The sequence below is a fragment of the Colobus angolensis genome, unplaced genomic scaffold (assembly GCF_000951035.1).
Source record: "Colobus angolensis palliatus isolate OR3802 unplaced genomic scaffold, Cang.pa_1.0 Scaffold290, whole genome shotgun sequence".
Lineage (NCBI taxonomy): Eukaryota > Metazoa > Chordata > Mammalia > Primates > Cercopithecidae > Colobus > Colobus angolensis.
The window spans coordinates 2,494,401-2,508,089 of NW_012116155.1; the positions used below are offsets into that span (position 1 = coordinate 2,494,401).

The 13,689-nt window shown below is 34.8% G+C and overlaps 1 protein-coding gene across 1 annotated transcript in view; it reads left to right on the top strand.

The window, feature by feature from the left end:
* Positions 1–13,689, top strand: part of LOC105516821 (anoctamin-3-like) — a 243,576-nt gene that overhangs the window by 199,810 nt on the left and 30,077 nt on the right. The window contains exons 7-8 of the mRNA XM_011949155.1: positions 6,008–6,052; positions 11,144–11,275. Coding sequence (XP_011804545.1) covers positions 6,008–6,052; positions 11,144–11,275 — 177 coding nt within the window. The remainder of the gene's footprint in view (positions 1–6,007; positions 6,053–11,143; positions 11,276–13,689) is intronic.

The window sequence follows — 13,689 nt, forward strand, 5'->3', positions numbered from 1 at the left end:
AACTTAGATCTGGCACAACCACCTGTTATTAAGATGTTATTATACTTTCATTCAATAGTATAGTGAATTATAAATACAACCTCGGTGTCTTGATTGGCTCAGGATAGTAGAACAAATTACCACAGACTGGATGTCTTAAGCAACTAACATTTACTTGTCACAGTTCTGGATGCTGGAAGTCTGAGATCACAGTAGCAGCATGGTTGGGCTCTGGTGAGGACCCTCTTTTGGGGTGTATCATTACATGGTAGAAGGAGGGCTAACTAGCTCTCTGGCCTGCAATTCATGAGGATTCCACCCTCATGGCCTAAGTACTTCCCAAAGGCCTCACTTCTAAGAACCGTTAAGTATTGGAATTTTAACATGTGAATTTTGGGGGAATGCAACTGCTTTGTCTATTGCGGTTGGTAACAAATGTTTACCTTACTCTTAATATTTGATTTTCATAATTTCAAAAATAGCTTTTCTTTCTTTAACACATGTTCATTCTGTAGTACTTGATCCAGGAAAAGTCTTACAGAGACAATGGGAACACATTCTATGGTGTAATACTTCTCATATTGCTCTTTCCAGCATCTCAGTTGGATTTTGCTAATTTAAAAAACAATGGAAGTCAGAGTACGTTTGGCCTCTTTTCTTTTCCCTTATTTCTGCCTTTTCAAATAAACTTCAAGGAACTCTTAGTGATGGAATAATTGTTATTTCGTTAACTTAGATTTAAAAAATCTTTATCACAAGACTTTCTTTGTTTCTCTTCCTAAGAAGTACATTAAAAACATTCTCTTGCTGGATTCTGAGTGACCTTCCTTTGTATGAAGTAGAGCTTAGGTCTTCGGGCTGTGTGCCACCAGTGTTCCTCTGTCCCAAGGGAGATTTTGAAGAGGATGCTTTCTTGACTCAAACCATTTTTTAAAAAAATTATGTTCATTTTGAAATTGCTTGGTAGGAATTCATGTAAAAGAAGAGTTCTACTATATCCAAGGAAAAAATGAAAAAGGGGGGAAAAACATGGAACATATGCAGTTACTATCCCTATTAATTGGTGTTTTGCCTGAAGTTTCTTCTTTATAATGTTTTTCAAGAAAAATATGATTAATGCATTGCGATTGTGGAAACCATTAGAAAATACCATGGAAATTCTCATGATTTACCAATAAAAATATTTTAAAATATGCTAATTTTCCAAAGTGTGTCAAAGTAATACTAGTTCAACAGAATCTTAAAGAAAGAATACACTGTGACTAAATTTGTTTCTGAATTTCTGAGTTAATAAATAAGAGTATTTACTGAAAATATTTTTAGAGAAGTGGCTGTCAGTCTTTAGAGCACATTAAAATAACCTGGGAAATAATAAAAATGAAGTTTCTGGAACCTGCTCCCAGAGATTCTGGCATATTAGCTTTGGAATGGAATTGGGTATATAAAGTTTTAGCAAGCATTCCAAATGTTTGTGATGCCCATGGTAAGGAACTCTTGTCTTGGAGATTTAAATATTTTAAGAGTCCTTATATATTTTATAAATTTCAAGAGACAGTTATAAATTGTATAGCTTTTTCCTAATTTCCATGTGATACTGGTGTTCTTGAGAAAACAGTTTGAGAACTGTTAGAACACGGAGTTCTTTCGAAACATCCTTCCAAATCAGTTTAAATAATGGATGTAACATTAACTAACTCCTTAGAAACTAACTTGCCATTTATTTACAATGTACACGGGAAATTTGAGATAGCAGCCAACTCATAATAAGGGAATGCTATTCAAGCAGAAACTAAGTGGCAAAGTATTTTCATGATGGTCAATCTAGTCTCCAATTGACAACTGTTAGCATATTCAAGAACAAACACTGACTTAAAATTAAATTATACAAAATAATAACCTAAATAGGAAACATATACATCTCTTTTTAGGATAATATTTTTTAAAAATTTATGCATTCAATATTTTGCCCATACAGAGCAGTTCCATATTTATTCATCTTTGAAACCGACCTGTCAGATTCAACAAAGAAAAGTTGCAAGATTTGTTAGCTATAACCTTTCTGCAAGTTTTTTTCTTCCTCCTTCTGTTATAAACATGAATCTTGAGCATTTTATCTAAATTTTCTGCTTGGATGTATGTGTAAAATTTTAATTTGCATACATTTTTCTAGCCACTTCTTTCTTGACTTTTCTTTCAAAGTAAATATGACCTACATGTTGGACTTGATGTTTCAAATCTAAACAGGACAATTTCAAAGGTTTATAATAGTCTACATTTTCTGGTTTTTGTCATATCAGGAAGGACTTAGCCTGTGGCTTCTGCATTCCAGAAATGTCAGATCCTTTTAGCATTTTTCTTGATCCAAAGCTGATTCCTATTCATACTTACCTCTCACACATTAAGATAGTTCAGCACATTTTAAGATAATTCAGTCATCCTGTGGCTTCTCAGATGGAGTGCCCAGATAGGGCCAACCTCACATTTTTTGTCAAGCTCATTCATCCGCAAATATTTTAAACAAAGCAAATTTTGGGGCTATATTTTTAAAACATTAAGAGCAATCATTCTTATCATAATCAGGGTTAAACTTAGATCACTTTTTATGCAAAAATAATATGAAATATAAAATCTAAAGGGAGCCCAATCTATAAAATAGATAGGAGCATGGGGGTCAGGATTTCACCCAATTAACTGTCCTCCTCAGTTAGCCCCACAGGCATCTCTACACGTAGCCATTGACTGTGTTGAACTCTGGCTGGAAACAGTGGTTGAGACAATCATTTACTTATAATTTGAAGTGGTTGTTGTAATAGGTAGATAGATGACTGCACCCTTGCCACAAGGTATAAAATAGCAGAACCTTTCAAATGAAAAATTAAGGGAAAAATAAAGCACTGTACATGAGCAGTATGCAGTTACTAAATTACAGGATGGAAGATTATAGGTAGAAAAGGATTTGGCCCTGCACATTCATTTATACAGAAGAATTAAGGAGAATTACAGTTTATTGTTTGCTTCCTGGATCAAAGATATGTGGTATATTGAGACTATAAAAACAAAATTTGCCCCCACCCAGAAAGGGCACAAAGATAGAAAAGGAAAAAAACCATTTCATTTTGTGTCTCCACAAAGATAGAAAAGGAAGAAAACCATTTCATTATTGAATAAACATTAAACCAGAATGTGATGCATATCATAGTCAATTCACTAAAATTTGTAAAGACAGAGGGAAATCTCGTTTTTTAAATATAGCCAAACAAATACAACCTATTGCAAGCATGTTCTTAAAATAAACAATAACTAGCCCTATATTAGTCCATTTTCATACTGCCATAAAGAACATCCATGAGACTGGGTAATTTATAAATGGAAATGGATTAATTGACTCACAATTCTGCATGGCTGGAGAGGCCTTAGGAAGCCTAACAACCATGGTGGAAGGGGAAGCAAGCACCACAAGGTAGCAGGAGAGAGAAGAAATGAAGGAGGAACTTCCAAACGCTTATAAAACCCTCAGATCTCGTGAGAACTCACTCACTATCCTATCATGAGAACAGCATGGGGGAAACCTCTCCCATGATCCAATTACCTCCCCACCTCAACACCTGGGGATGAGATTTGGGTGAAAACACAAAGCCAAACCATTTCAATCCCTTAAGTAAGAGGACTTGACAGCACCGTTCATCTCTCATAGTTCATCATAGATTCACCTGGTAATTGGGCTGTTAATTAGCTTCATATGAAGAGAAATAAAACCTCTCATATCTTTTTGACAGGAGGTAGTTCTGCTACTTGGCTCAAGGCAGCCGCCAAGGTTAAGCTCCTACCTCTCACAGAAACTGGGGACAGGGGACTGCTATCTCCCTTCATGTTTGCATTTTGAAAAGATGGCCCCTAAATCCTGACAAAAGACCCATCTCATTTTCTAAAGAATTAAAATACATTTCAAAGACAGGAGAAAGTACTTATAATGGCAAGTTTTCTTAAGTTAATGCTCTTAGAAGAGAGAGGGAGGAGAAATCTGTTCCATTTTCAAGAGGGAGAATTAAGTCTATTATTTTTCATTTGTATTTGTTCTTACCATATAAGTGTATTTCTATTCATCTTGTGTGACTTTCTCCATTTTCTTTACTTCTCCTAAAGCATTTTCTCAATAGTTTCTTAATTGTTTAAGAGAGATATTCAGACCATCAATAAAGATAGAGGGTAGTGTTTAGTTCAAATGCCAACCAACCCTCTCCATATTCTTTTATAATATTCCTAACCATATCCACTCCTGATAGTTACAGTTGTAAACTTTATCTCCTTTTAATGATGTCCCTGGATTTGTTTGATGCTGGAAATTATTTTATACCAATTTCCACAGTTGTAGTTTTTTTTTTTTATACTATATTTAGTAAGTGTTTATTAAATGAAAAATACTCTCTGGCACTGAAAGAGATAAATGCAACTGTGAATTAAACAAAGGCTCATTCATTTATTCACTGGCCATAAGTGAAGAGCTGTGTTACATCAGGGAAAATAGTGCAAGAGAATCTATGTAGGGGTGGTTCTGAAGAAAAGATGAGTTTGCAGTCCAGTAAGAATTGAGTGAAGTACGCACATAAGCTTTTGTGTATGTTTGAAAAAAATGGAGAAGTATTTAAAATGTGAGTTTAGGATACATATAACAAGCTTCAATGTTCCATATTTGAAGTTAGTGTTGGAATATGCCAGGGACAACTTTAAAATTATTTTCTGGCAATATGATTGCAGTGAAATATGGTATCTCCAAAAGTTTGCAGTGAAAGGGATTGCAATGAAATATGGTATCTCCAAAAGTTTTCAAGTTTTCTAAGCAGCTAATAACATACTTAGGGCTAAATATCAGTTGTCCTATTAACCCTGCTTTCTAGGTACCACACCATAGAGCAGTTCACTGATTCTGTGAAATGAATTTTAGTGGTGGGGATAAAGAGGTATATTGGAAGAGTGAGAATCTCAGATTCCTGAGCTCCAACATGAGCATGTAGAGAAAATTAGGAGATGAATTAATTATGTCATCTTAATTTTTGGTTTCTCTAAGAAATGCTATACCTCTACTTAAAACACTCAGTATCTTCTCCATTGCTTTTCACCCGGAAACCGTATCATTAGCTGTTAAGGCCCATTATCATCTGTGCCTTGTCTACCATCCTCCACTCTTTTATCACAATCATCAACTTTTAGTATATACTCTAGCTATTACCAAATTGGCTGAAGTTATCTAAATCTTACAATACTTGATTTTGTCCCAATAACTACCTTATATGCTACTGCTACCTTCGTCTAGAATGTCATGCGTAACCTCTTTACCCAAAAGACTACTCCCATTCATGCTTCGAGATCAATACAGGTGACATATCCTCCGGGACAACTTCCCTGTGTCCTTCATCCTCCACCTTTAAAAACTAATTGAGCTCCCTTTCTTGGGTATTTCCATAGCCTCTCTGTTTTCTTGCATTTTCACATTTTATTTTAACTGATGACATCTCACCTCAACTATCAAGGAAGCTTCTTGAGGGCAAAAACTGACCCTACCTTTTTTTTCTCTAAAGTTTTAGTGGTTACAACTTACACTCCTTAGCAAATCAGAAGTATTTATTACATATGTACTAAATGGATGCGTAGATGGATGGATGGAAAAATGGAAGGAGGGAGGGATGGATGGATGGCCTTATATAAAATGCAAGAAAATAATTCAGTTACTACAAATTGAGTGGCAGAAGACAGACTTTCAATAAATAGAATTAAAAGTAATTGTATTTTTTGCAAAAGTGGTGTGTTGATTTATTAGAGTGTCTTTGTTATTAGTATCTTAGATTCTGAAATTAAAACAATGTAAAGTTGATGTTCCTCATAGTATGCTGGGTTATTTCAAACATCTTGAGTTTCTTAAGCATATGGAACTTGAGGTATAGAAATGCTCAATATGATTAAATGTTGTCACTCACTCATATCACTTTATTTTCCTGTAACTTTCCTCAGCTGTTTTCTATTATTTTTTCAGGAAAAAATGCTATTACACTGACGGGAGGAGCAAATCAATGGGCAGGTTGGTGGGTGATGAATCATTTCTTTATAACCACTTTTGTCATTTGGAAAAAGCATAAGAAGATATTTGATTGCACATATCAGCAGTTGTAAATTGTAAGAAGAAAAATTCTATTGATTTGTTGAAGAGATTTACAAAATGACTTATGCCAAATTGAATAACATTTAAAATCCGATAATGTTTTTGTTACAATTTATCATTACCATTCTTGGAATCTTCCCATGTTCTAATATTATGGAAGGAGGCCTTTAATTGCAAGTTCACATGTTATAATATCTTAATTTTAAAAATAGTTACAAGACCAGGATCGATGGTTAAATGATGACCCACAGTAACAGAACAATAAACCCAACAAAGACCTTCTGTATCATTCAGTCCAGTTCTCTCATTTGAAAGAAGTGGTAAAGAATAGTGTTCAGAGAGATGAGGTGCTTTGCCAAGGCGATATAGCATCTTTTGAATTGGAGATCTACTCTTATTCTAACCCTAGAAGGTACCTCTCTTATCCTAGTATTGAAAATGCACTTTTGAAGAGCTTTACCTCAAAACATTAGCTCTTTACCTATTGTGGTAAGAATAACTATGGAAAAGGAGTTAATCAAACCATGACCCTGAAACAGAAGGAACACTCTTCCACCTGAATCGTCTTGTCACTATTTAACTGGAAGAAATCAGCTTCCATTTAATGAATACTCAAATAAAAAGCTTCTTACCCTTGGCAGTTTTCTGCACCTCGCCAAAGAATCAGTTAACAAAGATAAAGCATGTGAATGTGGTAGAGTATGCTCCATTAAATGGTGTTGCAGGATGTATGTTACAAATCAGAATAACACAAAAGCTAGAATAACTGTAGAGTGTGAATAACAGACCATTTTAGGAAATGATTCAATAAATCTAGTTTCTTTACCAAAGAAAATGGAATGTAATTTCAAACTTTATAAATCAGAATGGGAAAATGTTGGTCTCTTTTAAGCATCAATTTTAGGCGTGGCAGTATTGAGTGACAAGAAAAGTAAATTATGGAGAAAAAAACTTGAAATTAAGATGAATATTAAAGAAATTAGCACTGAAATAGCTTTTCCTCTTTAAATTAATGATGCTCCTCAACCAAGTCACATTTTCCTGTCAGGTTAACATATTCTCATTTAGAATCAGCTCTCATTTCCCATGTGGGTATTTGGTCCTGGTCTGTGTAGCAAATTCCCAGTCATTTTGCTAATAAAATTAGTCATTGGAATATTATAATTTGCAAGTTTACAACTGCAGGTTTTTCTTGTCTTTGCTCTGCATATGTCTGCTTATTGTTGGATGGCTGATAAAATCTCTAGGTTTGCTTCAGTTTGCTACTATAGAATTAGGGAGACTTTGCTACTACATAATTAGTGGGTTTTCTGTTAAACAAGAATCTTTCCTTTGGAGACTTGGGGAAGTATGTATTCTGTACATTAAAATTGGAACAAATGTCTGTTTATATAAAGCTATCATGACAAATGCATATACTAAATCCTAAAGAAACATTTTTAATAATGTAAAAAATGTTCTTTTCTCTGTTTTGGTCAAATTTAAAAGTGAACTAGAAAAATGAACACTATTATATCTCATTACTTGTTTTATCTTTTATGTTTCTTATTTTCTGTGTAAGTTCATAAAATGAAAATTCAGTTATCAAATTATTCCAAGTGATTATTAAAATATCTTGAACCTTGCCACAGCCCGCCCCTTTTCATTTTACTTACAATAAGTAATTCTCTTTATTCTATGTCTTTGTGGATTCACGTGGGAGGGGTAGGGAATAAATAGAAAAGGAATCTATAAAATTATATAACATTAAACTGAAAAAAATTACAAAATTTGTAAATTCAATCTGTAGACAGTTTGAAAAGTGGAAAATTGAAATCAAACATGGCCATGTAGTTTCACTTGTGCTTTTCTTTTCTTGAAGTGGGAAAGGTATTTTTCTCACATGCTTAGTTTTGACCGGTACATATTTGGGGATAAATAATATACAGGCAATTACCCAGCTTTTGAAGATCATCACTTCTCCAGCAGGTTGAGAGGAAATTGTTGGTTTTATTATCACTGCAATTTATTTTTTATTCACAATGCATTTTCACATTCAATTATTAAAGCATCTTAAACATGACTCTGCAAGGGAAGCAGAACAGAGAGTAACCAGTTTTGCAGGTTGGAAAACAAAAAAAGACTCCCTTACCATCCCCACCCACACCCCATGCCCTGCTTTCACAGCTGGTTTGGCAGAGTATGTGCTTCAAGTCCCTTTGACCCTTTAATCCAGACTTATTTTCAGTTTTCATAGAATTCTCTTAGCTTTTCCCGGATTGTAGCAAATAAATCTAAAGCTCTATTTTTACATTATGCCATGATATCTTGAGTTTGCAAGATGTCCAACACAATAAAGGTTTAGTAGAGTGTAGATAATGTATTAGATTACATTGGTGGCATGGTGGTGGTACTTTTAGTAGTATAAATCATACATCATTATTATTATAAACATTTATTGAGAGTTTACTATGTTCTGTGCACTGTGGTGTCAGACAATAGTCATTTAATTCTCAAGATATTTCTTTTCAATTAAGAGAAGCAAAACTGAGTGAGGCTCAAAGGAATTAATAAGCTAGATCCTTGCATCCTGGCATTCAGATTTAGGCCAGCCATATTTCACTATTAGACTCCATTTACCCCTTCCTTCACAGGAAGTGTATGTGAAAACCTAAAATGATAATATTGTTTGTTTTCTGTTAACATCACAAATGATGGTCGGAAAACCCTTTTATTCCATTTCTTTTAAAGCTATTTAAAATTCACATTTATACCTACTTTGTTTATAATGTCAGAGCTACTAGAGCCTTGGCTGCTGTAGCCTGTCAGCATTTTCTAAGTGTAATTAGAATGCCTCCTTTTAGTTGATCCTCCTAGCCTCCTAATGAAGGAAAGCAGATGGAATTACTCCCTCCCTTTAGAAACGAGGAACCTGAAGCTCAAAGATTAGAAATGTTTAGCCCAATTTCAGTGACCAGCAAATTCAGCACTAGAACACTCATGTTCCAACTCCTACCCCACTGCTTTTTTTCAACTATGCTAAGTTTAAAAAGCTTGAGTAATTTCTGTGCAATCTATTCAATATTTCTACATGTCTATGCATCAGCCTCTCCAATGAAGTGATATTTTATCATTTTAAAGGCTGTCTTTGTAAAGAGAAGAAGCACCTGAAATACTATGTATTTGTTATTTTAGGCTAGAAAAAAATGTTTTGGTTTTTCCAAAACCAAAAATGATTTGATAAGTAGATGATAACCTTACTTGGCAAAGGAAAAATCTAGACTTTCACATACTAAACTTTACCTTAGGATTTGATTATTATTTCAGATTACACATGGTAATTTTACCATAGTAGACTTGAGTGAAATAATTCCTGAGATAAAATATTTGCTGCCTGCACATTGCTATACTAATTTTTTTTTTTTTTTCTGAAGTTCAAGCATAGTTGGCCAAAGAAATATTGAGGTGTGTTATATTTAACACTTCTCTAGGAAAATATTCTATCCTGCTACTTGGACTTACTATTGCAGAAGAAGCCAGAAATTTCCCCAGAAACTCATAGCGTGTAAATATTGCAAATGTGTTATTAAACACAACTATTATTATAGTAAATCTGAATTTAGACTTTCAGAGTCAATCTCTGGAGTCAGTAGCTTTCTTCTGTTTCTATTTTCTTTGTAAAATAAATCTGATTTCAATCAGTATATATACCATAATAGAACTAGGTTATGAATGTAATTTAAAGCTGGAGCCAAAGTATCCTGATGTCAGATTTCCCAAACAGTGTCCAAATGTTATGTGCCAGGTGTCTATGCTAAACCCATTACTCAAAGTGTAGTCAGTGATTAGCAACATGAGTGTCCTTTAGCAGCTATGTAGAAATGTGGAATCTCAATCCCCATCTCAGGCCTATTGAATTAGTATCTGCATTTTAACAAGATAATCAAGTTATTCCTATGCCCGTGAGAATCTTAAAAGTCCTGCAAAGGCTCTTTGCCTCAGTATTCCTTATTGTTAATTACCAAGTCTAGAATAAAACACCAATTTGCAACTCTCCAGTAAAGTCAACATTACTTTTATTTTATGAGTGAAGAAACCGAGGTAAGAAGTTGAATAACTTGTACAAGTTTACGTGGCTAGTACAGTCCAATAAATAATAACTCAGTTTTGCTTGACTTTAAAATTTTGCTGTCTACCACACGACTTCCAGTTTCACTGAATGTGTCACAGTCATTTATTTATTTTCAGTTTCCACTTTTCTAGAGCTGCAATGCTATTTGCTTAAAAAAAGCAGGGAGTAATGTCTATCTCTCTCTCTCTCTCTCTCTCTCCATACCTGTATACACACACCATTTTAATAAATATGTTTTGCTGTTTTTTTAAAACAAACAAAAATCACTCTTTCTGGCCGGGCGCAGCGGCTCATGCCTGTAATCCCAGCACTTTGGGAGGCCAACGCTAGTGGATCTCGAGATCTGGAGATCGAGACCATCCTGGCCAACATGGTGAAGCTTCATCTCTACCAAAAAAAAAAAAAAAAAAAGTATGAAATTTGCTGTACTTGGTGGCATGCACCTGCAGACCCAGCTACTCGGGAGGCTGAGGCAGGAGAATCACTTGAACCCTGGAGGTGGAGGTTGCAGTGAGCCAAGATTGCACCACCGGACTCCAGCTTGGTGACAGAGCAAGACTCTGTCTCAAAGAAAAAAACAAAAACAGAAAACCTCTTTCCTACCACCATCTTTATGTATCCTGTTTCTGAAATCTTTTCCACAATTATTTTATTTTTTCATGAGGATGACATAGTTGTCATGAAAGAGTTTAAACAACTGCAAGATTTGAGATTTGGTTTGCTTTGCTATTTTCTTCTTTTGTGTGGGAGCAGAAGCAATGCACATGTATGTGTGGTGTATGTAGGTTTGTGTATCTCTTTTTGGAGAAGTTTTTTTGTACTTAAGGGAATTGTAGTGGAAGGTAGTCACAGCTTTGAAGTACAACTTAATATAGTTCTAAATTTTGACTTCATTCCAGGATGCAAACTTACTTTAGAAGAATCAAAAACTGGATGGCCCAAAACCCAATGGTTCTTGACAAGTCAGCTTTTCCAGACTTAGAGGAGTCAGACTGCTATACTGGCCCCTTCAGCCGTGCACGGATTCACCAGTGAGTTCTCCTCTTTTTTCATACTGCCTGCCTTTATACCTTTTATGATGTGGGGCTTGTTTATAGAACAAAAACACCTGGAACCATTTCCATTGTTTACCAAATATGTCCGACAACTTATCATTGTATTAAAATACACACTTAACTTATAAACAACACTAAGTGAATGTTATTGATTCGTCATCAATTTGATGATTTAGAGACATTGAATAGTGAATAAGTAATTGTAGACCCATGGACTGGTAGTCTAGTTTCTAACACTTTAAAAATAATTACTGTAGTAGTGAACCAGTTAAAATAACAGTAATGTTAATAATAATAGGATTACTATTCATTAGCATGTTTGAGTAATAGATTGCTGTGATAAATAAATTACAATTATAATTGCTTCAATTAACATATTTAATTAAGCTATCTATTTTAGTTCAATCTTATTAAGCTAAATTGAATGAGAATTTGTAAAGAGATTTGTTGCATTACTTTCTCTCCATCTACCTACCTACCATACCTATTTATTTATTCATGTTTTCAATCAACTAGTATTTATTGTGTTTCTACATCACACAGGTTGTGTATATGAAGGAATTATGACACAGTTTCTATCTTCAGTGTACGCCCAGTCTAATGGGGCAGACAAAAATGTAAATTTATAATTAACTGGGATAAACATAAAGATAGGAAAAGGCATGATGTATTAAAGGACTATAGCTATAGGGCCTACTTTGCTATAGGCCATTCTGAATTGAGCTATATTCTGGGAGGGAGGAAATTGAAAGGGTGGATAAAACAGAATTCCAGACCACCAAACATGTAACACAGCCATCAATCAATGGAAAACCCTCCTTTTCCCAGTAGTCTATTTATCTCGTTGCTTATTCCTGGAGGTGTAACTAGAAGCATGCTTTCTAATTCCAATGATATTGTAATGGCAGAAGGAGTAAAATTCCAAATGACTGTTGGCTTTAGAGAGAGGGCAAAGTTTCATTGAAGCTTCTTCAGCCTTTTACTGGACTTTTTCAGGACCTTTAAGGATCTGTGATACACCAATGAAAACCATTCTACTCTTTTTTTCTTTCTTTTTTTAATAAAGAAACCAGAGTAATCTTTGGAAAATATCAGCCACATCATAAAACCACCTTGCTTAAGACTCTGAAACAGCTTCCCATTTGTACTTTCAATAAAATTCAAATTTCTTATTTTTTACTAAGTGGGCACAGATGCTGTAGTTACTGCCCAGCACTGTCACTCCATCTTCTGCATTTTTTTCCACCATTTACTCACTCCAGCCATACAAGACTTGGTTCTATCCATTGAAAGCTCAAGTTTAGTTCCAGCTCAGTCTTTGCTCTTGCTGTTCTCGTTGTTTGCCTTGCTCTACCCCAAATCTTCATATGGCATGGTCCTTCCTGTCATTCGCCTCCCACTCAAACATCACCACCTCCAAGAGACTGGCTCTGAAAATGTGACCTAAAGTGCCCTTGTCCAAGTCATTTTCTATCCCAGTATACTGTTTCATTTTTCTTCATAGGAATTATTTGAAATTATATTATTTACTTTTTACTTATGCATCAGCTATTTCATCTCTCTATAATGTAACTCCATGAAAAATTGAATTGATCTGCTTAAAAATTACTTGTTCAGGGAATGCTGAATCAACTTAATGGTGAAAGAGGCAGGTGGACATTCCTTCTGCTACCTACAATTAACAGGACCCTGAATCTGGTACATCCAAGTATGGAGATAAGAATACTGGAGGAATTCAGAGTCTAATCAAATAGACACATGTGCATATTAACTTAAAGGAGGCAGAGTAAAGTCAATGTATTAAGAAAGATGGAACTAAAATGCACATTTTGTAAGAGAGAGAGCATCACATCCAAAGGAGAGGATCTGGAATGCCTTTTCAAAGGAAATAGCTCTTTTTGTCAGGTAAAAATGTGGAGTGGCATGGGGAGAGAAGAAGAAACAGAGCAAAATCTAAAGGAAAAGAAGCATGGGATTTTAAGGTGATGATATTATGTTGGTACAACATTACTTTTTTTTTTTTATTCCTGACATTATTTTTTATTTAGTGATATCTTTTTCTTTTTTATTATACTTTAAGTTCTAGGGTACATGTGCACAATGTGCAGGTTTGTTACACATGTATATATGTGCCATGTTGGTGTGCTGCACCCATTAACTCGTCGTTTACATTAGGTATATCTACTAATGCTATCCCTCCCCCCACCCCCACAATAGGACCCAGTGTGTAGTGATCCCCTTCATGTCTCCAAGTGATCTCATCATTCAGTTCCCACCTATGAGTGAGAACATGCAATATTTGGTTTTCTGTTCTTGCGATAGTTTGCTGAGAATGATGGTTTCCAGCTACATCCATGTCCCTACAAAGGACACAAACTCATCCTTTTTTA